The sequence below is a fragment of the Tachyglossus aculeatus genome, chromosome 21, assembly GCF_015852505.1.
Source record: "Tachyglossus aculeatus isolate mTacAcu1 chromosome 21, mTacAcu1.pri, whole genome shotgun sequence".
In the NCBI taxonomy this organism is placed as follows: domain Eukaryota; kingdom Metazoa; phylum Chordata; class Mammalia; order Monotremata; family Tachyglossidae; genus Tachyglossus; species Tachyglossus aculeatus.
The window spans coordinates 66,201,811-66,226,373 of NC_052086.1; the positions used below are offsets into that span (position 1 = coordinate 66,201,811).

At 44.0% G+C, this 24,563-nt stretch overlaps 3 protein-coding genes across 5 annotated transcripts in view; 2 read left to right on the top strand and 1 right to left on the bottom strand.

Annotated features, from left to right (window-relative positions):
* Positions 1 to 712: 712 nt before the first annotated feature.
* Positions 713 to 8,546, top strand: AIMP2 (aminoacyl tRNA synthetase complex interacting multifunctional protein 2). The gene is made up of 4 exons (XM_038762382.1): positions 713 to 850; positions 5,181 to 5,384; positions 5,821 to 6,052; positions 8,056 to 8,546. Exons 1-4 carry the CDS (start codon positions 728 to 730, stop codon positions 8,439 to 8,441), a joined length of 945 nt encoding a protein of 314 aa, XP_038618310.1. The 5' UTR covers positions 713 to 727; the 3' UTR covers positions 8,442 to 8,546.
* Positions 8,547 to 8,659: 113 nt separating this feature from the next.
* EIF2AK1 (eukaryotic translation initiation factor 2 alpha kinase 1) overlaps positions 8,660 to 24,563 on the bottom strand; it is a 35,676-nt gene continuing 19,772 nt past the window's right edge. For all 3 annotated transcript variants that reach the window (XM_038762380.1, XM_038762379.1, XM_038762381.1), the window contains 6 exons: positions 23,961 to 24,072; positions 23,382 to 23,482; positions 13,115 to 13,229; positions 12,916 to 12,995; positions 10,921 to 11,154; positions 8,660 to 9,018 (listed from right to left, as the gene is read on the bottom strand). In XM_038762380.1, the coding sequence (XP_038618308.1) occupies positions 8,896 to 9,018; positions 10,921 to 11,154; positions 12,916 to 12,995; positions 13,115 to 13,229; positions 23,382 to 23,482; positions 23,961 to 24,072 (765 nt within the window). In that variant the 3' untranslated portion in view covers positions 8,660 to 8,895. The remainder of the gene's footprint in view (positions 9,019 to 10,920; positions 11,155 to 12,915; positions 12,996 to 13,114; positions 13,230 to 23,381; positions 23,483 to 23,960; positions 24,073 to 24,563) is intronic.
* Positions 14,015 to 20,495, top strand: ANKRD61 (ankyrin repeat domain 61). Its single transcript, XM_038762383.1, has 3 exons — positions 14,015 to 14,407; positions 17,490 to 17,584; positions 19,407 to 20,495. Exons 1-3 carry the CDS (start codon positions 14,192 to 14,194, stop codon positions 20,359 to 20,361), a joined length of 1,266 nt encoding a protein of 421 aa, XP_038618311.1. The 5' UTR covers positions 14,015 to 14,191; the 3' UTR covers positions 20,362 to 20,495.

A 24,563-nucleotide genomic window follows, 5' to 3' on the forward strand; every position in this document is an offset into this window, starting at 1 on the left:
CCACTAGGGAGAGGGCGCCGACCCGCGAGCGCGCGCCCCGCCCCTTTCGCGCTGCCCTAACGCCCCTTCTGATTGGCCGAGAGCTCCGCGGGCGGAGCCACTAGGGAGAGGGCGCCGGCCCGCGAGCGCGCGTCCCGCCCCGCCCATTGGCCGCCGGCCCGGCCTGCCCCGCCCCTTTCGCCCCTTCTGATTGGCCGAGAGCTCCGCGGGCTGAGCCACTAGGGAGAGGGCGCCGGCCCGCGAGCGCGCGCCCCGCCCCTTTGGCGCTGCCCTAACGCCCCTTCTGATTGGCCGAGAGCTCCGCGGGCTGACCTACTAGGGAGAGGGCGCCGGCCTGCGAGCGCGCGCCCAGCCCCTTTCGCGCTGCCCTAACGCCCCTTCTGATTGGCCGAAAGCTCCGCGGGCTGAGCCACTAGGGAGAGGGCGCCGGCCCGCGAGCGCGCGCCCCGCCCCTTTCGCGCTGCCCTAACGCCCCTTCTGATTGGCCGAGAGCTCCGCGGGCTGAGCCACTAGGGAGAAGGCGCCGGCCCGCCCCGCCCCGCCCATTGGCCGCCGGCCCGGCCGGCCCCGCCCCTTTGGCGCTGCCTTAACGCCCCTTCTGATTGGCCGAGGGCGGCGGCCCGCTCTTCCGGTCGGCCTGGGGTTGGGCCGGAAGGAGGTCCGTCCGTCAGACGCTGAGGGGGCGGCGGTCGGTGTCCCCGAGTGTCCGTGTCCCTCCCCGCCCGCCATGCCCATGTACCAGGTAAAGCCGTATCACGGGAGCGGCGGCGGCGGCGGCGCGGACCTGCCCACCTGCATGTACCGGATGCCCAGTGTGCACGGCGGGAGCGGCGGCCCGGGCCACGCGCAGGTAGGACAGGTTTTGGGCCTTGGGCCTGAGGCCCGCCGCGGGGGATGCCGGGAGCGGGCGCCGCCGCGGGGGATGCCGGGAGCGAGCAGGACCGGGCCGCCATCTGTTATATTCTAAATATTCTAATAATAGATATTCTATTCTATTTTATTTTGTTAGTATGATTGGTTTTGTTCTCCGTCTCCCCCTTTTAGACTGTGAGCCCACTGTTGGGTAGGGACCGTCTCTAGATGTTGCCAACTTGGACTTCCCAAGCGCTTGGTCCGGTGCTCTGCGCACAGTAAGCGCTCAATAAATACGACTGATTGATTGATGGCCGGGAGCGAGAGAATAATAATAATAATAATGGCATTTATTAAGCGCTATCATCATTATCAATCGTATTTATTGAGCGCTTACCGTGTGCAGAGCACTGGACTAAGCGCTTGGGAAGGACAAGTTGGCAACATCGAGAGACAGGCCCTGTCCAACAGCGGGCTCACAGTCTAAAAGGGGGAGACGGAGAACAAAACCAAGCATACAAATAAAATAGAATAGATATGTACAAGTAAAGAAAATAAATAAATGAGTAATAAATATGTACAAACATATATACATATATACAGGTTTTAGACTGTGAGCCCACTGCTGGGTAGGGACCGTCTCTATATGTTGCCAACTTGGACTTCCCAAGCGCTTAGTCCAGTGCTCTGCACACAGTAAGCGCCCAATAAATACGATTGATTGATTGATTGATGGCTGGGAGCGAGAGAATAATAATAATAATGATGGCACTTATTAAGCGCTTACTATGTGCAAAGCACTGTTCTAAGCGCTGGGGGATACAAGGTGATGAGGTTGTCCCACATGGGGCTCACAGTCTTCATCCCCATTTTGCAGGTGAGGGAAGGGAGGCCCAGAGAAGTGATAATAATAATAATAATGGCATTTATTAAGGGTTTACTATGTGCAAAGCACTGTTCTAAGCGCTGGGGGGATACAAGGTCATGAGGTTGTCCCACCTGGGGCTCCCAGTCTTCATCCCCATTTTACAGATGAGGGAAGTGAGGCCCAGAGAAGTGATAATAATAATAATAATGATGATGGCATTTATTAAGCGCTTACTATGTGCAAAGCACTGTTCTAAGCGCTGGAGAGGTTACAGGGTGATCAGGCTGTCCCACAGGGGGCTCATAGTCTTAACCCCCATTTTACAGATGAGGTAACTGAGGCACAGAGAAGTTAAGTGACTTGCCCAAAGTCACACAGCTGACAAGTGCTAGAGCTGGGATTTGAACCCATGACCTCTGACTCCAAAGCCTGTGCTCTTTTCACTGAGCCACACTGCTTCTGTGTGTGTGTATCTGTGTACACATGTATGCATTTGTATATAGCAGCATGGCTCAGTGGAAAGAGCCCGGGCTTGGGAGTCAGATGTTGTGGGTTCGAATTCCAACTCAGCCACTTGTCAGCTGTGACCTTGGGCAAGCCACTTAACTTCTCTGCACCTCAGTTACCCCATCTGTAAAATGGGGATTAAAACTGTGAGCCCCCCGTGGGACAACCTCATTACCCTATATCTGCATAGGATACACACACACACACACACACACACACAAACACACACAACCCACTCCCCCCACCTCTTCCCCTTGGAAAGTGGCGAGCGCCAAACCAAAATAAATTTCTTCTCCTTCTCCAGGGAGTCACAGGCCTTCCCTGACTAAGCCCCCAACTTTCCTATTAATAATGGTCTTTGAAAAGCGCTTACTATGTGCCAAGCACTGTTCTAAGTGCTGGCGTAGATATAGGGTAATCAGGTTGTCCCACGGGGGGCTCACAGTTTTAACCCCCATTTTACAGAGGAGATAACTGAGGCACAGAGAAGTGAAGTGGCTTGCCCAGGGTCACACAGCAGAAAAGTGGGGGGCTGGATTAGAATCCACATCCTCTGACTCCCAAGCCTGGGCTCTTGCCACTAAGCTTTGCTGCTTCTCTTCTCCCACTCCTTTCTGTGTCGCCCTGACTTATTTTATTCCCCCCCACGGCACTTAGGTACATATCTGTCACTTACGTATTTATATTAATGTCCGTCTCCCCCTCTGGACTGTAAGCTCGTTGTGGGTGGCAATGTGTCTGTTTATTGTTGTATTGTCCTCTCCCAAGTGCTTAGTACAGTGCTCTGTACACAGTAAGCGCTCAATACGTATGATTGATTGAGTGAGTGAGTAGTACCCGGCTAGAAAATGTGTACAAATTATATAATTCATTTGATTGTATGTGTTGAGCACTTACTGTGTGCAGAGCACTGTACTAAGCGCCTGGAAAGTACAGTTCGGCAACAGAGAGAGACAATCCCTAATGTGGGCCGGCCAGGTAGACTTTGTACGGTTTGGTGTTCCATTTTTTTCCTGAAACCAAAAAAGTTTTTCTCCCATCCTAGTCTTAATGTGGGGTTTTTTAATGGTATTTAAGTGCTTACTATGTGCCAAGCACTGTATTAAGCGCTGGGGTAGCTACAAGTTTATCAGGTCGGACAGAGTCCCCGTCCCACTTAAAGCTCACGGTATTAATCTCCATTTTACAGATGAGGTAACTGAGGCACAGAAAAGTTAAGTGACTAGCCCAGAGTTACACAGTAGCCCGCCAGAACTGGAACCCAGGTCGTTAACTTTTTAGAACTTTTCATATTTTAAGTTGAAATTCAGTGTGAACATTAATCTCTTTCCAACGTGAACGACAGAACACTTGAATAATAAGGGTTGGTATTTCGGTCTATAATTAGTCATTAGTCAAGAGTCTAAAAAAACATCCTGAACATGTTCACTCCATCTGCCAGCATCTCGGCTTTCAGGGCATTTCTGGCTACAAATCCATAATGAGTTCTTATAGTGCTTTTAATTTTCCAGAGGATTTTCACATCAGTTATCACATTTTATCCACACAGTATCCCTGTGAGGGACAAGATCTTAGATGATACATAAGTGTCTTAAGTGGCAGTTGAAGGAGCTGTGATTTCAGAAGGCAAGACACCTCCATGCAGAAATGTCTTAGAGGCAGGAGAGAGGTCGGAGTTAGCGAGGTAGATTGGAGAGTGGTCTGCGTAGAAGTGATATTTGAAGTAAGGGAGCAGATGAGAAAGGAACTTAAAAATGAGCCTTGAAGGACACCCACAGTAAGAGAGTTAGTGGATGGTGAGAAGGATCAGTCAGAAAGGTAGGAGAAGCATTAGAAGACTATTGCTAAAAATGATTTTAAATAGTGTTTCCAAAAGGATGGTGAGAAGGCTCAGTCAGAAAGGTAGGAGAATCAGTAGAAGACTATTGCTAAAAATGAGTTTAAATAGTGTTTCCAGTAGAAGGCCAAGATGTCAGAGGCATCCAAGAGTTAAGGAGAATCGGAACCAAGTAGAGGCCGTTAGATGGGGCAAGAAGGAGGTCACGGGTGTTCTTGGAGAGAGACCAAGCTCGGTGGAGTGAAAGGGATGGGGAACCAGAATGGGGAAGGGCAGATAGGGAATCGAAGGAGAGGAAGTGGAACCAGTGGGTCCGTAAAAACGTTTGAGGAGTTCAGACAGGAATGGGAGGCGGGAACTAGGTAAGTTAGGGTAGTGGGAGTTTCAAGAGGAAGTTAAAATCGAAATAGAGGAGCAACAGGCGTGGGAGCCTTTTTTTTTTAAATGGTATCAGTTAATTGCTTACTATGTGCCAAGCACTGTTCTAAGCACTATGGTAGATACAAGCTAATCCTCATCCCACTTGGGGCTCATAGTCTTAACCCCCAATTTTCAGGTGAGGTAACTGAGGCACAGAGAAATTAGTGACTCACCCAAAGTCACGCAGCAGACTAGTGGCAGGGCCAGAATGAAAACCCAGGTCCTTCGGACTCCCGCCGCTTCTTAGTTGATAAGGGAGAAGTATTTGTGCCTCATCCACCTTTTTTTTTTTTTTTGGAGGGGGCGGTAACCTATCCACCTAGCAAATAACCTAAAAGAAAGATGGGAAGAAAATGTATGGTTAATTTAAATATAAATGGTTCTGTCAGAACACATGCATGATTTCATTACATATATAGAACTCAAATACAGAATTAGGGCCATTTTTTCAACAGTGCGAATCTGGGTACAGTATGATGAGGTTAGGGGAGAAATGGTTATGGAGATATGCGTGGCATAGCACAAAGAGTGCGTGCTGTAATTCAAGTTTTCCTTAATGGGGGGGGGGTTCTGCAAAAACTCAACCTCTGTGCTATAAGGAAACTGGGTATAAAGAGAAAATATTGACATTTTGCCCATAGCTCTTTGGACGATAAATTAAGAAGAAATGAACATATTGTCTTGATGTTGATCTAGGAAGAGGACGCAACTCTGCAGGCCCTTGAAACCCGCCAAGAGGAGATCTTAAAACGTTTGTACGAACTAAAAGCTGCCGTTGACGGGCTCTCCAAGATGATACAAACACCAGATGCAGACTTTGATGTGACAAATATCATTCAGGCTGAAGAGCACACTACTTTAACTGCAAATGGAGCGAACTTGGATTCAATGCTTGGGAAGGCAAGTTCATAGTGATTGCCGTAATATTCCCGAAGGTGTAATGGGAGCTCATGAACCTATTGCAGTTGTGGGTATTACTTGTCAAATAAGAGATAGGTGTACTTATTTGTATTTTTCCCATGCCTAATGTTTTCTACTTATTGTGGTGTTTGTTAAGCACTTACTATTGTGTCAAGCACTGTTCTAAGTGCTGGAGTAGATACGAGTTAATCAGGTTGGACGCACTCCCTGAAGGAAAATAGGGGTTGAACCCTCATTTTTCAGTTGAGGAAACTGAGGCACAGAGCGGTAAAGAACAGGCAGCAGGCAAACGGCACAGCTAGAAGTAAAACACAGGTCATCCCGATTCCCTGGCCTACGCTGTTTCCACTAGGCCACACTGCACCTTATGCTTCTTGGTACAGTTTTTGATTTCTTGTATTTTATTTAAATACAGGATTATGGAGCTTTGAAAGATATCGTAATCAATGCAAACCCTACACTACCTCCACTCTCCCTGGTAGTACTGCACAGCCTTCTCTGTGAGCATTACAAGATCCTATCAGCTGTCCATACACACTCGTCTGTTAAAAACGTTCCTGAGAACCTTCTGAAGTGTTTCGGAGAGCAGAACAAAAGCAGATCACGCCATGAGTATCAGTTGGGATTTACTCTGATTTGGAAAGATGGTAAGTAGTATTTTAAGGCGAAAAGCGGGTTAATGAATGCATTGTGCCTCTCTGAAGGGTTTTAAAATCTGTATCACTGGGTAGTTAATATGTAATCACAAAGTTAAGTAAGGTTTATTATTTCTGGTAAGTAAAAGGTGAAAGTTTAAGACCTTTTAGGAGCCTGCTTGGAAATCCCAGGACTGGATGAACTCCTTTTCTGACCTCGATGCAATACTTAGTCCAAAGCATCCCTGATAGGTAAATATTGATCCTGATATGAAAGGTCACCAAAAGGAGAACTAAAACTTTAGGCAGTAGCCCTTAAATGGCGTATAAATTCACACCGTTCCTCTTCCATTTCCAATACTTGGAACCAAAATGAGATGTCAAATAATGGCTCCTTCACTGGATCTTTAAAAATACGCTGAAATATATTTCCCCCTTAGTTCTTAATGCCAGAAAGCACTCACTCCCAGAGTATACCCTGGATCTGGGGGCTATTCTCCCTTTTCCCCTCTTCCCCTCCCAAAGTCATTTATGATGATCATTCCTTCTGGACTGGCATTCCATCATCGCAGCACTCGTGTCTGCCGTAAAGAGTGTCCATCACTACGCATTTTGGGCTAGAATCTTGATGACAGAATTAGGGAATGGTCTTCCAACAGTATGTTCCTGCAATATGACCATAAGCTGCAAGAACCCAACCCTTATAGGAGAACTTGGGGTAGTACAATGGAAGCTGTTTCTTTACTGGGCAAGTGAGAGAGGAATTTTCTTGTGACCCAAATGCATTAACTTCATCCTCACTACCAAACCAACTCCTGCAGAGAAACAGGAGTACAAACGGGAGTATTGTCTTTAGACTCCCAAACCACTAGTGCTGCCCCAGAACTCATCCCACATACTCTAATATCAGGTAAAGATGCTCACTTCAGAGGGAGCTTTTCTGGCTTTTTCCAGTTGTCCCTGTGCCCAGGGATCCCAGGAAGCCTCATGTTAACTCCTGGAGTCCAGGCAGGTTGGTAGAGGAATGGTTTTAGAACCTCACTGCCCTCCTTGGTGGCAGTCATTTATCAGGACCCATTGGGCCTCACACCTAATGCGATCACCCAGCTACAGTTTCATCCCAACAGTTGATTCTGAACTATGACAGCTTACTGTTTGTCATCCCGCCTTGGGTTTGAGGGAAAAGAGGAGAAGGCACTTTCGCACTGTTCGTTGTGTGGATGTATATTTTGAGGGGTGGGTTGTCATTCTTCTTACTCCAGAATTCACACTGTACCCCAAAACCACGATGTATTTAAGTTTTGATTAACACTGGAGACCAATATCCTGAATTTAAACAAAGTTGTTCATATATGCCAAAGGTAAATACGATCAAGCATTCATTTAGCCACGTGCACCACTGCAGACTCTGGGAAGAAATAATATTACTGAAAACATCATCATCATCAATCGTATTTATTGAGCGCTTACTATGTGCAGAGCACTGTACTAAGCGCTTATAATAATAATAATAATGTTGGCATTTGTTAAGCGCTTACTATGTGCAAGGCACTGTTCTAAGCGCTGGGGGGGATACAAAGTGATCAGGTTGTCCCATGTGGGGTTCACAGTCTTAATCCCCATTTTACAGATGAGGTAACTGAGGCTCAGAGAAGTTAAGTGACTTGCCCAAGGTCACACAGCAGACATGTGGCGGAGCCGGGATTCGAACCCATGACCTCGGACTCCAAAGCCCGTGCTCTTTCCACTGAGCCACGCTGCTTCTCTTGTTAAGCGCTTGTTAAGAACATGTTACATATGTAATTTTATTGGAGGGGAATGAAGCTAAAATCAAATCAAAGTATTCTTAAATTTAAGCTTCATTTACCTCGCTTTAAATCCAACAGTTGCCCCAAACCTAAACTTTAACCTTGAAAGTGTATTCTGCAAATTCCATGCTCATTTTTTCATTAGTGCAACCTAGTAATATAAGTGCTTGTAATTAATAAATGTGGGGTATTTTCTTTTTCTTGCAGTTCCTAAGCCGCAGATGAAGTTCAGTATCCAAACCATGTGTCCCATTGAAGGTGAAGGGAACATCGCTCGATTTCTGTTCTCTCTCTTCGGTCAGAAGCATAACCCCATTAGTTTAACCCTTATAGATAGTTGGGTGGATACAGCTATATTTCAGTTGAAAGAAGGAAGCAGTAAAGAAAAAGCAGCCGTCTTACGCGCCATGAACTCCGCGCTTGGCAAAAGCCCCTGGCTGGTGGGAAATGAACTCACAGTAGCAGACATTGTGGCTTGGTGTGCTCTTCAGCAAACAGGGAGCTCTAATGCTGTGCCAGGCAATGTGCAAAAATGGATGAAATCCTGTGAAAACCTGGCCCCTTTTAATGCTGCCCTGAAACTCCTCAAGTAGTTTAAAGGGCGTGTGAGACCGGTGTTTTCAGTTTGCCCTGGGGCCCTGATAATGAACTTGTACCGCACTCTTTTTGAGCCAGCTGTATAATAAAAATATCTTAAACAATTTCCATGTGATTTGAATGCTGCTAAATGACTCGTTTTACCTACGTTGTTAAGGAAATAAGCAGTGTGAGAACAACTTGAAACGAAATAACTTAGCTAGTGCAAAGGAAACTTTTTAAAATTTGTGTTTAATAATTAAATATAAACACAGGCAAAACACTAAATCCTGTACAGTTATTCAAATGTGGTCCCAGCCCAAATATCTTTTTAGTTGAGTTCATTTGTTATGCTAGATTCAGTAGGAATATAGTTTGAAGGCACGGACTTCAAAACACACTTAAATAAATTTACTTCTCTTAGAAAAATCCACCCACTCTATACTGTACATAGCTTGAACGCGGTAGGAGTTAGACTGGTGAGCCTACATTCTCTCCTGTATCCTTTGCCAGAGAAAGGAGTCTGATTTTCTCCTTGAGTTCTCTTATTTCTTTTTCTTGATCAAGCAGCTTCTGCTGTAGAGAATATGTAACCTGAAAAAGAAAAAGAAAAACCTTTTCCAACATCTACACAAGAAACTGCTTGCCTAGCTTGTTTTTCCAAACTTGCTGTAATTGCTCAGAAATCCCGCTTTATGGCTATGGAGGACACGACAAGCTCTGTGTTGTATAAGAGAAAGTGGAATGCTGTACTCATCATCATCATCAATCATATTTATTGAGCGCTTACTGTGTGCAGAGCACTGTACTAAGCGCTTGGGAAGTACAAGTTGGCAACATATAGAGACAGTCCCTACCCAGCAGGGCTCACAGTCTAAAAGGGGAGACAGAGAACTCCTCTGTACCCTGCTCCTGGGGTTTTATGCCGAGAGCCAGCTACTGTGAGTGAAATGAGGAAAGCAATAAACAGTCATTCTATATTAAAATCTCAAACAGGGATGGATGAGGCCAATTCTAATGTTGCCTGTGCTTAAAAAATGATTACAGAATAATAATGTTTAGTCTACATTCATTCACTCACATTTATTAAGCACGTAGTGCAGAGCACTGTACTAAGCACTTGGGAAATGCAAGTTGGCAACATATAGAGACGGTCCCGTATCACAAGAATAATGCATCTGTCTAATCCAACTTCAGCACTGCCATGACTAAAATATGCGGGAATAGTTAAGGGAGGAACCGATTGTAAAGACAGAAAAGTCTAAAGCCCTGAGTTCCAACAAGCCCTAAGAATGGGTTACATTTAGAGGTTTACCTTTTGATCACCAAAAATACTGGCTATGAGCAGAGCAGTGTAAGGTGCCCTCCAGACCAAAATTTCTTTAAAGAAAACAAAGGGTCAGTGCAGTACCCTTCCCATTTCTAGTTAATAGAAAAGAGGTCATCTTCCTGAAGACATTTTCATGTTAAAACACCCTACCACCAGCTGGGATGAAGCCCCGGGAACAGCCTGACCTGTACTGGGCAGAGAGAGAAGTTGGGGAGGTGAAGCAATGGTCAGGCTTGAGTCTGTCACACATATTAAGGATGAACTGACAGTTGCCCAGACACTCCTACTCCTTCTGGACAATTCCCCCTTTCTAGACTGTGAGCCCACTGTGGGCAGGGACTGTCCTTGTTGCTGAATTGTACTTTAAAAGCACTTAGTACAGCGCCCTGCACATAGTAAGTGCTCAATAAATATGACTGAATAGTAAGTGCTTGATAAATTTGATTGAATGAATGACTACCAGGCTGCTGAGAGCAAGCTGCATGTGTCACTACACTACTCACATCTTAAGCTTTTCAGTGCTTACAATAGCCCTGCTATTGTTTCAGTGGAAAGAGCACATACTGCCCACCCCCGCCAGCCTGCTCATTGCTCTCTGTCCCTGAGAGAACATGGAAAGCAGGGACCAGAGGGTATGGAGGGCGCTTCCTCCAGTCACCAGCACTACAATCAATTCTGTGTAGGTTCTCAGACCTGAATTCTCAACCGATGAACGTCTTTTCCTGATGGGAGATGCTCGTGATTTATAGTGACCAGCTGTAAAATTACAAATCTTTTCTAAAGCCAAATACGTTTTCAAGAATTAGACTGATTTAGATAAAATACTGTTGCAATTCAAAAAGTTGATCTATTTAAACTCATCTACCTGAAAAACGTCAATCAATCTCCCTGCCTACAAAAGAGTAAGATTTGGACACCATTAGACCTGGATCAAAACAAAAACAAACCCGACTTTTCTCATACTTTGTTGAAAACCCCCCCTTTAAGAAAATGAATTTCTTCATCCTTGAAGTCTTTTCTTTCCAAGGACCTTTACAAAAGAGCTCATTTTCTATAAAGTGACTATTTCTTGGGGAAGGGGTCACTCTAAAGGGACTACACTAGTGACTGACAGAAAGAAATGTCTTTTAAATTCAACATTTTGAAACTGATTTATACCAACATACATTTTCGGCATCATTAAACAGTTCGCTTTCCAGAAGCTGATCAGCAGATGGTCGCTGCGAAGAGATCTTCCTAGTTAATTGCCTGATATACTTGGCTTGTACTGGGCACTTGGTTTTGAGGGATGCCGGAATCTGACCATTTCTTAGACCCGTCAAAACCTCTGCTCTTTCCATTTCTGTTCCAAAAGGCTGGAAGAGTTCTAGCAGAATTACACCTAGACTGTACATGTCTGACTGCAAAAAAGAAAAAGTAAATTCAGAAGTGACATTTTCGGTCACTAGCACACACTTCCGTTTTATGGCCTGAACATAGTATGCCAGCAGTGAAAAATCCATCAAAAGCCAACCTGTGGGTGACTAAATCCATCTTGCTGAACAAAGGAAAAGGAGTAAGCAGGGAAGCATCGGTGTGGAGGTTCCCTTGTTCAAAGCCCATCTCGAAGTTGAGAGACAACAGTATTTAAAGTCTCGCCTGCTTGCTCCATTTAATCTTTCCCTTCCCTGTTCGCTATATAAAAAAGGTCACCCATGTGATACGTTCTCCATAATGCAGAGAGATCAATTATGGTTTCCCCAAAAGATTGCACCCTTTTCCCATACTCAACTCTTCTATATCAATAAATACAATTGACTAAGTGCCTACTATGTGCAGGGCACTGTTCTAAACACTTGGGAGAGTACAATACGTAACGGACACATTCCCTGCCCACAAGGAGCTTACAGTCTAGAGGACTGGGTGCCTGTGAAGCCTCTGGGTTCATCAATTAATAGAACAACAGCAAGTGGCATCTGTTGGCAGTAGCTACATGCAGAAGCAGAGCAGCTCTTCAAGTCTATCCCTCAATTAACCCCACGTACAAATAAAACTATTTTGGAGGATGATTAAGAGAAACTGCCAACCTCCCCACAGATCTGAAGAGTACCTAAACATTTATTTTGGAGAGGACCAGTATATGTGTTCTTTGCAGCAAGCTTACAATCTAACCCTCAACATGGTGTTCCTTAGGATGAAAGCTGAAGATGCATCACATGCCAGCGAAGAATTTATGAAATGGGATGAATTTTGAAAAAGTATGTTTCACTAGAGAATCCCATGACATACTTAATTCATATACTATACATAACCACATAATCAGTCACATTTACTGAGAACTTGTTTTTCACGGCATTGTACTTTAAGCACTTAGAGTGTAATACAGTAGACACCAATCCCTGACCTTGGGGAGTTTATAATCTAGAGTTGGGGAAGACAGTAACTAAAGTTACAGGTAAGGGGAAGCAAAACACTTGGAGATATGTACATACATTTTCCAGTGGAAAGGGGGTGAGTACCCAAGAGCTTAAGAGGATGAGGACCTAGATGCATAGGTGATGTGGATGTCCTTAAGTGACAGTAGAGAGGGGATACAGGGTGAGGAAGATGAAAAATAATCAGAGAAGGCCACCTGGAGATGTGATTTTTTAGATGAGCTTCGCAGATAAGGAGAAGTAATGCCTGCCACACATGAGGTTCAGGAAGGAGAGAGGTGATCAAGAGATGGATGGAAAGAGACAAGAACAAGGAAGAGTGAGTAGGCTGGTTTGAAAGGAATGAAGCATAAGAACTGGGTTATAGTGGCAGGGGAGTAAAGGTAAGGAAAGGGAAGAGTCGACTGAGTGCCTTAAAGCAGACAGTCAGTAGTTTCAGCTTGATGCAGAAGAAGGGGCAGCCATTGGAGAATTTTGAGGAGGGGAGGGCTCTTCAACTCTACAAAACGTTTTTATTTTATCCTGCAGTGGTAGTTCATCATAAAACAGTTCACTACATTGCTCAGAGGTCCAGAATGTCACGGCTGTTCACTATTAGGCCATACTGTAGAACGGTATAATTGGTATCTCCTGAAACCTGCATTTTTTCAGATCTCTGACTGGACGGGTTTTTTTGAAGACGGTTTAGGGCAAGCATCGTAAAAAATAGCTTTTAACAAGAATAATTAAAAATATAATTGCTGCTACCTTGGTGTCATACGCAGATCCTTGCAGCTGTTCTGGTGAAGCATAGAGAGAGGTACCCACTCCTGAAGTGTGTGCTAACCCTAGAATCCAAATATTCAAATTATTATAAAAGGCTGGATATGCATCCCAATTTACTATAACAAATGCAGTCTTATATGCTAAAGCCTATTATTTACTGAAACTTTCAAAGAAATCCTACTTTTGCTGTTGCCATTTGTCCAGTCAGCATCGTTCTGAATGATACCAGTGCAGGCAAGACCAAAATCTCCTATTCTTACATGGTGATCAGGACCTTGAAGAAAAATATTTCTGGGCTGCAAATTGATAAAAAAAAATAAGTAATTGAGATTTCTGCAATCACATACATTCAATTTCTATATATGTACATCTATATATCCATAACCAGGTTTTAGAGATATATGTATATATATGTATATAGCTCTAAAACCTATACATGCACATTTACATACATATATCTCTAAAACCTGCAAATACATTAAAAAGAATCTCACTAATGATTTTCTGTTCAGACAAAAGTAATCAAATGAAAAGATGTAAACACTGCCAAAAAATCACACAATGAAAGAAATGGCATTAATCAGAGCGTTTGTTTTCTTATTTAGGGCAAACAGATAAGCTATTATTCAGGTGAAAATTTAGAAGCTTTTTATAGGACATCTTTTAAATATACTAACCCAATGTATCCATCCCTGCTCTGACAATAAATGGCTTTAAAAAAAGAAGGTTAGGGGGGATTGGAGAGGAGTCCAGTAAGATTTCGAGACAATTACACTCAATAATCATTTCTTTATCTGCAACTGAATGAAAGTTTTCATTACTGAAATGGAAATTTTCTGTTCATGCTTTGATCATTAGCGAGAAATGATCACAGCATGAATGGAGAAAGGAATTGGGAGGAAAACCGATGAGCTGTGTAACGGCTCAGCAGCATCAGTCTGGGAAATGCTTTTCAGAATGGTGGAATCCTATTGTTTCTATAGGAGGGGATGATGGAAAAAGAGTTCTACTGGGATGGCAGAGTTGCAAGTATATGGACAGAACGCATCAAAAGGAAGCAAGTTCCTCCTGGCAGCTTGAATGGTATAAATATTACATTTGATTTTGACCACACTGTAACTTTAAAATCAACAATTCTAATCTAGAACTAAACTGACCCATCACAAAGAGATTGAGAGTGACCACATTCCATAACTTGGGGTTCCCCAGTACTCTTGATTTCTAACTAGCTGCCTACAATATATGTATTATTTTTAACATGGGTAATGCAGCCAAGAGAACCAGCAGGGTCCAGATAACAGAAGGGGATTTTTCCACGGAGCCAGGACGATTTAAGACACTCCACACCAAGCTTTATGAAGCCATAATGCAAGAAAATTGTCCCATCATTGAAACTTTATTAAGAAGCCATCCTGTCAACGAGCCAATGACTGTTTGGGTAAAATCCACGTGCAACAAACTGCTTCTGGAACAGGTAACTTCTTTTCAGCTTCAAAGTTTACAAAAACAATCCCACAGACCTTGAGAAATCACACTGCTTGCTAGCTTTTATCGACTTACACATTCACCTCAAAGGTCCTGATCCTTTCCCTTCTCTTCCCTTTCCCTTTAGGTTGTTTCCACTGCCTGAGATTCCAAGATTTTGAGGAGGCTTATGTATTCATAAAGAGCATGTTAAACTTTTGTTATTTTTTTCTTCTGTTGGCTAAGAATTCTGTTCCCTACTGCTGTCTTTATTTCCCTCTAGCATTAACTCCATCGTGTTCATTTCCACTATTTAGAGTTATAAGTGAAAATCCTCTCCACTAGCTCTCCCATGTTCACGGCTGAAAGTATGTGGGAAATTTCCCAATATGGGAAAGGAAAGAGGAGGGGGAATCTGGTTAGTCACACCCCACCCCATCCTTGCTTACCCTATCGCTGTTCTCCTCTCTGGCTGCCACCCCGAAGAACCTACCTGTAGCACTGCACTCCAAACAAACCCATCCCCACTTCCTGCCATCAGGCCTTCTCCAGACCCCCTCAAAACCACAACTCCATCTGAATACTCTCTATGGAATCTCCATCCAGGATCCCGGACAAACGCCCCTTCATCCTCAACCTGTTCCTGACCCAATCACTCATCCTCCTCGCTGACACCAAAACCTGGCTTTTATCCGATGATACCGTCTCCCTTGCTGCTCTCTCCCAAGGAAGCTTCGCCTTCTCCCACTCTCCCAGACTCAGAGGGAAAGGAGGAAGCGTGCCCTTGCCCCATCAGATCCACTCGATCCTTCCCATTCTCATCCTTTGAAGTCCGTGTCATCCGCCTCTACCACCCGCTAGAATTACTTGTCAGTCACCCACAATCCCATCTGATCCTCCAGCCCTCTTTCCAATTTTTGAGCTGTTTCGATGCCTTTCTCCCCTTTCCTTCTCCCCATACATTCCTCCACCTTGTAAACTCCCCAGCGCTTAGAACAGTGCTTTGCATATAGTAAGCGCTTAATAAATGCCATCATCATTATTATTATTATTACCCTCGGGCATTTCAATCAACAGTATTTTTTGAATGCTTATTTTGTGTACTGCACTGTCCTAAGTGCTTGGCAGAGTACAGTAGCATTAATATACACAATCACTGCCACCAAGGAGCTTACTATCTTGCGGTGCAAGCGCTACAATAAATTATAGGAAATGGGAAGCAAATAAACGTACCCCGCAAGGGACAGGGCCCATGTCTAATAAGCACCTGTGCATTCTCTCCCAGAGCTCAATATAGTCCCCTTGCACACAATAGATGCTTGATAAATACTATTTCTACTTTGTACGTAAGTGTTGCCGAGAGAAGTGTGGGGTGAATACCTAAGTGCTTATATCAAGTGCATGGCTGGCACCATATGGCGGATATAGAGTGGGTAGAAGAGACCTTAAGCAGGAAAGCCTTCCTGGGAAGAGATATACTTCTAGTAGGGTTTTGAAAATAGGGAAAGTAGTGGACTGCTGGATATGAAGAGGTAGGGAATTGCTGAAGTTCCCTGGATAACCTCTCACCAACTTGGACAAATGCTGAATTTCACCTTCCACAGTCACTGTACCACTTCTAACCTCACCAACTCTAAAATCCCAACTCTCTGAGCACACGCTCTGACCCTTTTTCTCCCACACACCCCTTCTCCACAAAACTGTTCTCTAGTGGCACCGATATCTATCTCTAGGCCCCTCCTCTACATACTCCTTTCAGACAGCCTACCCAACCTCTCCTCTCTTGAGGCACAAGACAATGCTCTCAACTCCACCCTCTCAGCTGAACTCAACTCCCTCACCACCCTCCTCCCTTCAATCTCTCAGTACTAACTCCAGTCTTGTACCACCTCCACTGTACACTTCCTCTGCTCCTAGGTTCAGCCCAGAGAGCTGTTGACAGAAAGTCAGGCAGCAAGCTGACATAAGCCACTTCAAAATCATCATTATTTGCTACAGCTCTGCCCCGCATCAACTTCCTTGCCCTTTGCTTCCATCGTTATTCCAAAAGTTAACTCCCTCCAGCAACCCCTAGGGCTCATACCTTGCTAACTGCCAGACTGATAAAACAAACCATTAGGTATGAGTTCCCCAAATTTTCTCCTCACCATTCCAGTCCCCTCCTATCTCCACTCTCTCATCCTTCACGGTCATCTCTCAAGAGGAAATCTCCCCACCTACTCTTAAAATCTACCCCTTCCACCTGGACCTCTGATACCAACCCACCTTCTAAAAACACTTGTGACCACTCTACCTCCCTCCCTCACAGTCAACTTCAACTACTCACTCTCTGGTGGCTCCTTCTCCTCTGCCTTCAAAACACATACACTGCTCCCTGATCTTTAAAAAATTTCTCTGGATCCCACTGCACCATCCAGCTATCGTCCCATCTCCCGCCTCCAACTTCTGTCCAGGCTCCTCACACCAGCTATATGCACCTAAAGCCTCTACTTCCTCTTCTCCAACTACTTCCTTGATTATGATCTGGTTTCTGCCCCTTTCACTCTATTGAGTCTACTCTCTTCCAAAGTCTCCGCTAACCTCATCTTATCTAGGGCAACTCTGAATTTTTTGAATCCCTTCTCATCTCTCTATTTTTCCTGTACCTTCCCTTCTCTTCTTGTTCCTCTCTTCCCCCAACTCTCTTTCAGACCACACCTCCTCTTGTCTCCCTCTATTACTGTCCTCCACTCTGCCTTTCACTTTCAACCTCCCCTATCCATCTCAGACCTGCGCCCCAGTCGCCTCTGGTTTCCAATGCTCCTGGTCCACCCTGGCTTTTAGCCAAGGCCAGTTATCGCCTCTTCTTTTCTCCCAATCATCTCAGTCTGGTGGCATTTTGATGGGAGAGGAAAGGGCAGATGTGGAGGAAATACTATCAAGATTTAGTGACGGGCTGGGATCGCCCTCACCCATGGATACTCGGTCAACACTTTGCAGTCAGACTCTCTACTGCTATCATGACGTGTATTATAGATCCCACTTTAACAACTTAAATTGATTCTGAGGAAGCAAAGTGACCGTGCTTCATGTACATTTCTGCTTGTACGCAGACCCAGTCCATCTTTCCAATACACCTGGCTGCCCGATACAGAAAAGTACAAAGTTTACTTTGTTTGTTAGAATATGGCGCTGATCCAGAAATAAGGTAAGCTTTAATGGCATGCTACTCATCTGTTGGATTACTTTAAAAATATAATATATTACAGAGGAAGAGGATGGAAGAGTTCATTTCTTAGGGCTCAGCAGAGATGTAGAAAGGTTGAAACTGGTAGGCTCAGTATCTCCTAAAACACTGGGACTTTAGACTCAATATGCTTCACACTCCACCTGCTCCACCATTTAAGCAACAAACCAAACAGGCAGGGGAAGACAAATAAGGTATACCTTATTCTCCTAGAATGTAGGGGTTGCATTTTTCCAGAACCCCAGGTTACAGAAAACCTGCACCGCTAGTACTCATTCAATGCATGCATTCAATGCCATGCACATAGGCAAGAAACCTCACTGCTCTCTATCCAACTGACATTGACTGTCAGAAAAACGTTCCATCCCAAACCTGTAACAAAGACCCTCATCTTGGTGAACTGAGTGTACTGTGATCTCCTGGAGTATTGTCAGGGATTTACCATCTGCCTGCCACCCAATATTGTTGCCATGGGAGGAGAATAATATTCCTGCAAAAGTGACACATCCCTCATCTTTTTTTTTCCCTTATTCTCATGTCCTCTGCACCAACCCCCTAAATAAAGGCCCTGTGGGTCCCCTTCTCATCTTCAATTTACAAGCATTCCCCTGAGGAGTTTATCCATTATCAGGGCTTAAATTATAATCTTTACATTGGTGATTGCCAAATCTACCTCAAACAATCAATGGCATTAATTCAGTACTTACTCTGTGCAGAGCACTGAACTAACTACTTGGGAGAATACAAGAGTTTAGAGACATGACCCCGGCCTTGTCGCTAAATCTTGATAGTTTTTCCTCCACATCATTCCAGGATCTGCCCTTTTCTTTCCATCGAAATAGCCACCGGGCTGGTTCAGATTCTTGTCATACCCTAGCTTGACTACTTCATCAATCTTCTTGCTAATCAATCGATTAATCAATGGTATTTACTGGGAACTTACTGTGTGCAAAACTCTGTACTATGCCATTAGAAGAGATAATTAAGTAGGTGGTAAGCATGATCCCTGCCTCTAAGGAGTTTACAGCCTAGAGGGGGAATTTACAGCTCAGTAGCTCCATCTCTATCATTTATGTGTTTACTTATACCCATCCTCAGCAATTATGTATATAATTTTTCAACTTCACAAGAAATCGTTCATTTTGATTACTCTGCAAATATTTTTACATCTGTCTCACCCATCTGAATGTAAGCTTCTTTTTTTAATGATATTTGTGAAGTGCTCACTATGTTCCAGGCACTATACAAAGCCCTGGGGTAGATACAAGCAAACCAGGTTGGACAACAGTCCACGTCCCACATGGGACTCACGGTCTTAATCCCCAAGTTAAAGATGAAGTAACTGACGTACAGAGAAGTTAAATGAAAAGCTAAATAACTTGCCGAGGGTTACACAGCAGACAAGAGGCAGAGCCGGGATTAAAACTCAGGTCCTTCTAACTCCCAAGACCGTGCTCTATCCACTAGGTGGGCAGGGAACATATCATTTGGTCATTTTATATGTCCCAAGCACTTAGTACATTGCACCGTGCCCAGTGGGTGTCCAAAAATGCTATTACTACTACAACTCTTCAAAGGTATGGCCCTTATTTAAATTTTCTGGAAGAGTTCCTAGCAATTCTTAATTTGAAACCGCCACAGCTTTTGAACAGCTTTCAACTTTTACATCTAAACATGGTTTCTTGACTTTACGAGGTCTTCGGTTTTTCATAGACACAGTATTACTTTCAACGGCCTTTTGGTAAATATTATTTTCAGACAGAACTTTTACTACTCATTATAGGGATTCCAGAGGCCACACTACACTTCATGTCATGCTTCTTCACTGGCCAATTACTACTGCCAACTGGACAGAACCAGTGAACCGAATTCAGAGGATCCTGACGGATATTCAGAATCACGCCGAAATGTGCCTTCACGTATTATGTCAGCACGGGGCTCGGGTTAACGCTCGAGTGGACAATGACTTCGGGTATTCGCCACTACATTTAGCTATCCGTTACGGAACTCATCCAGTTCTTTCCATCCTGGCTGGGAACGGTGCCCACGTCAACGCGACCAATGGATCGAGCATGACGCCGCTTCACATGGCTGCTGGTATGCTGAACAAGGAAATGACAGAAACTCTACTTGCTTGCGGAGCAGACGTTAACTGCGCTGTCTCCCACAGTGGGAATACTGCCCTAAAACTGGCTGTGTGTGCTGCATCTACTAAAGCAGGCAGGTTGCTCGCAGCAGACATCAGCTCCATCAGTTTACTCTTAAAGAAGGGGGCCGAAGCAAATGCCCAGGACCACGAAGGACGGACGGCCATTCACGAGGCTTGTTTAGGAGGCAGAGAAGCAATCATCAATCTTCTACTTGAATTTGAAGCAGACATTAATATCTTAACAAGACATGGGGAAACTCCAATTTTTATGTTCCTCCAGCGTCGATCCAATTTAAGAGAGACAGCGCTGTTCAACAAACTACTCAATCTCTCCTATCCTTTGAGGATAACCAACAACGAAGGAATTCTTCCCACAGGACTTCTGCTACCTGAATTCCAGCCTCAAAAAGAATCTCTTGTAGGGTTATCACAAAAGCCTTTAACCTTGCAAGAGATCTGTTCCAAGATCATCAGAAAGGTGTACGGAGAAAAGCACAAGCAATATTTGAGGCAGGCTCTCCCTTTGAAGATATGGAATTCTGTATACAGTGATTACGACTTCTCCCAACTCTGGAAATCAAACACCTAAATTTCAGCAGTCTATTAGACTAAGTACTGCACAGGGCATTTTCTGGTTAGATTTTTTTTTTAATACTATTCCTATCATCTTTTGAATGTGAAAATAGTTGCTTCTACAGTTGCTTAAGGTCCTGAGATAAGGTCCCAGCCACAAGTTAAAAAAAAAAAAAAATGACTGGCTCATTGACTTCATTATGTTTATTTTCTGTTCAAAACTGAATAGGCTTTGATTGTTTCCATTTTTCTTACTTTTCGAAAAGCATCATTTCAAAAAGAAAGGCTAAGTGCACTACTTAGGAAGTCGGGGTAGGAACATAAAACGTGAACACAAGAAATACTCAAAATGTAAGGAAGGAGAAACATGCAGCACTTCCAAAAGGCACTGCATATCTTTATCACTAAGTCCTTTAATTTTTTGTGTGTGTCAAACTGCCTTGGAGTATGAAAAACACGGCATTGATACATGCCACTCAACACTCACGCTCATGGATGCAATCTTAATATTGGCAATCTCATCTTCAAACCACAGGATAATTCTACGCTATTCTTCAGGTACCCTTCCCATCCCTACCTTTGTAGCCCTCCAGGATTGTGCTTTACCAGCATTTAAAAAGAAAAAGCCCCTAAGGATACCTGCTGCCAACCTTGGTCTTCCCATCCAGCATATTCTCCTACCCGTGCCACTACTGTGAGTGGTGGAAAGACCTTGGGGTGCTCCCCTGCAGGTTTCTGAGCAATCCCTACTAACTACTGACGTGACTTGGGTAAGTGAGATTGCTAGGTGCCAGACTGGTGGAATGGGTCTCAGAACTGCCACAACTCTGCAGATCCTGGAAGAATAACAGAAATGGCTCCAGAGGATCACTGAGGAGTAACCTGCCAACCTGAACGCCCCTGATTGTTTCCTTCCTATGGGTGACTTAAGGCATCAGTGGTGATTCTGGTTTACTTCAAGATCCATACTGTGGGAAAGTTGCCAGACATCCTGCTATCTGGGTTGCTGGCCTAGTAGGAGAGAATGCCCAGCTTGGTGGCTTGTGTCCCTGGAGCATGTGACACCACTTCTAATTTACTTCTTAGCCCACCGTCACAGCAAGGAAGCAGTGAGGATCTAAGGACCCACGTTAAGGAGCCTGAAGCTGTGGAATCTGCTGTCTAACGGCTGTCTCCCGTATTTTCCCATGTGCCTAGTTCCAGGGATCTGCACAGAATGACGGCTCAAATACTGAATCTGATAATGAAGGGGGTTGGAGTGAGAGCCTACTGATTTTTATTTATTTACTTTTAAGAAGTAGCAGTTAAGCGCTGCACTAAGTGCTAGGGTAGATACAGACGAATCAGATTGGACATAATCCATGTCCCACATGGGGCTCACAGTCTTAATTCCCACTTAACCGACTGAGGGAACTGAGCCACAAAGAATTTAAGTGACTTGCCCAAGGTCATAAAGCTGACAAGTGGAGGAGGCTGGATTAGAACCCAGGTCTTTCTGTCTCCCAGGCCCGTGCTTCATCCACTAGGCCACGTTGGTTCTCCTACTAAATGCTCACTTTGTGCAGAGCACAGTATGAAGGGTTGAACAGAACAGAAAAAGGAGAATAAAGCCCATGAACAGCTTATTATCTAAAAGGGAAGACAGGACAAACGCATCACTATAAAATTACACAAAAAGGTTCCAGAGCCAAGGGCATATCAGTAACAGAACAGAAATACATTCAATCATACTTATTGAGTGCTTACTGTGTGCAGAGCACTTGAATAATAATAATTGTGGTATTTCTTAAGCGCTTATTAGGTGCCAGGCACTGTTCTAAGTGCTGGGGTAGAAACAAGCAAATCAGATTGAACACAGTCCCTGGCCCACATGGGGCTCACGGTCTCAATCCCCACTTTACAAATGACGTAACTGAGGCACAGAGAAGTAAAGTCACTTGCCCAAGCTCACGCAGCAGACAAGTAACAGAGCTGGAATTAGAAAACATGACCTTCCGATTCCCAGGCCCGTGCTCTATCCCAAAAGCTGAGCTAGGTGTAATGAATGGCATGGCTGGGGGTGGAGAGGGAAGACGAACAGGAGATAGTAGAGTGAATTTTGCGTGGGAGGGATGGTGAGCAGGTTTGCTAGGGCGGAGGGGAGACCACTGGCTGGGGAAAAGCAGAAAAAAGGGCAAATAGGTAAGAGGGCCAGTAAACCTGGGAATTGGGAGCCACAACAAGCTCTGGAGGGGTGGAATGACTGGATGAGAAAAACAATTATTACAGTGTGAAGGATAGACAAGAATAGGGAGAGATGACTTCGCGGAGATAACTGCATTACTTCAAGAGTAAAGTGATTAGAGTGATTAAGGTAGTAGGGTTGGGGCTGTACGAGGTAAATTTTGCCTCCTTTCTGAGAAAGCATTGAAAAAATTGACTGCAAGGGAAGAGCAAATGAAAGAGAAGAGTCAAAGATGACGATTTATGAGAAAGAGGACAATGATGTTGTTGACTGTGATGGTCAATTTAAACAATGGTTACGTTTGAGGTGGTGATGGAACAGCCAAATGGAAATGTTCTGAAGACCAAAAGATATTTGAGATTGAACAAAAGGTACAGACTAGAAATGTAGATTTAAGGATCGCTTATCGATTGGTTGTAGTTCTGTTTTTCAAGAGAGTAAGTATAAGTTAAGAAGAGTAAAGGATCTGAATGAAGCCTTTAGAGGCCCCTTAATGTTTTTAAAATGTTTCTGCCCACGCTTATCAACACCATTAACAGCAAGTAATGGAAGCATAAAGAAATACAACACTACAGTTGAGGATCATATTAATTCTTATTAAAATTCTTATTTACACTATCTTAATTTTTCACTCAGTCTAATTCTTTTCGAGTCTTCACTGACTTGCACAGACGCACTTCTGTTACGAAGAGGTAGCTTTGCTCTTTAAAAAAGGTGAAATGAGCAGTTTCGAAACTTTCACTTAAGCATATGACTACATTTTGAATGGCTCCCATCCCCTTAACTTAAAGCACTACAGTTTTACAACTCACCTTGAGATCTCGGTGCACAACTCCCATGTTATGGATATAGTATACACCTTCCAGCAACTCTCGAAAAATTTTGGAGGCAACACTTCCCATGAGATAAGGACCTAAAGAGGGGTTTAAATGGTTCATTTTCTGTTATTTTGCCTATATTAAAATAATTTCACACTCTGATTAGCAACTCAATGATAAAATCTGAAAGGTCAAACATTATCTCAAGATAAATTTTCAAGATACGTTACAGAATTTTTCTGACTACAGAGCTCATTTGCAAATGTGCTGAATCAATCAATCGTATTTATTGAGTGCTTACTGTGTGCAGAGCACTGTACTAAGCGCTTGGGAAGTACAAGTTGGGAACATATAGAGACAGTCCCTACCCAACAGTGGGCTCACAGTCTAAAAATATGTTGCTGCTGCATCTAATGCCTTGAATCTCTTACAAGCAACTAGGGATAATCCCCAGAGCTGGGCAATGAGAAATTGCCCATATATGAAGTCAGGAAAGAAGAAAGAAAAAAAAAGTGACTACATCCTTTGTTTTTCCACACAAAAATACAAGCACAATAACAGGCCATGACTTACAGGAAGATTCATCCATACATTCTCCAGTGTTTTTATTTCGATCAGAAATCCAATCCCAAAGGGAGATTTCACAAAATTGCATCTGTATGTGGAGCATTAGATGATACTGCATCTATGGAAGAAAACGTTGATAAATGCTTTTGTGCAAAAGTATTAAGAGTTGGCACTTCAACTGTTTTTGTCAGGGAATTTGGCAGCTGAAATCAGAACTATAGTACACTGGTTTTTTTGGCGGGGGGGAGATAATGGCTTTTTTACCCTTGAGATGGGCTGCCCCACTACTACAGGCAGCACCAAGCAACATATGGAAGACAACGAGAAGCAGCAAGGACTAGGGGAAAGAGCATGGTCCGGAAGTCTGAGGACCTGGGTTCTAATTCCGCCTCTGCCAACTGCTTGTTGTGTGACCTTGGCCACGTCACTTAACTTCTCCATGCCTCAGTTCTCCCGTTCTCCCTTCTACTTAGATTGTGAGCCCCCTGTGTGGCAGGGACTGTGTCCAACCTAATTAACTGGTCTCTACCCACCCCTTAGAACAGTGTTTGGCACACACTAAGTGCTTAATAAATACCAAAAAAGGTATAGAAAATACTCATCTTCTTG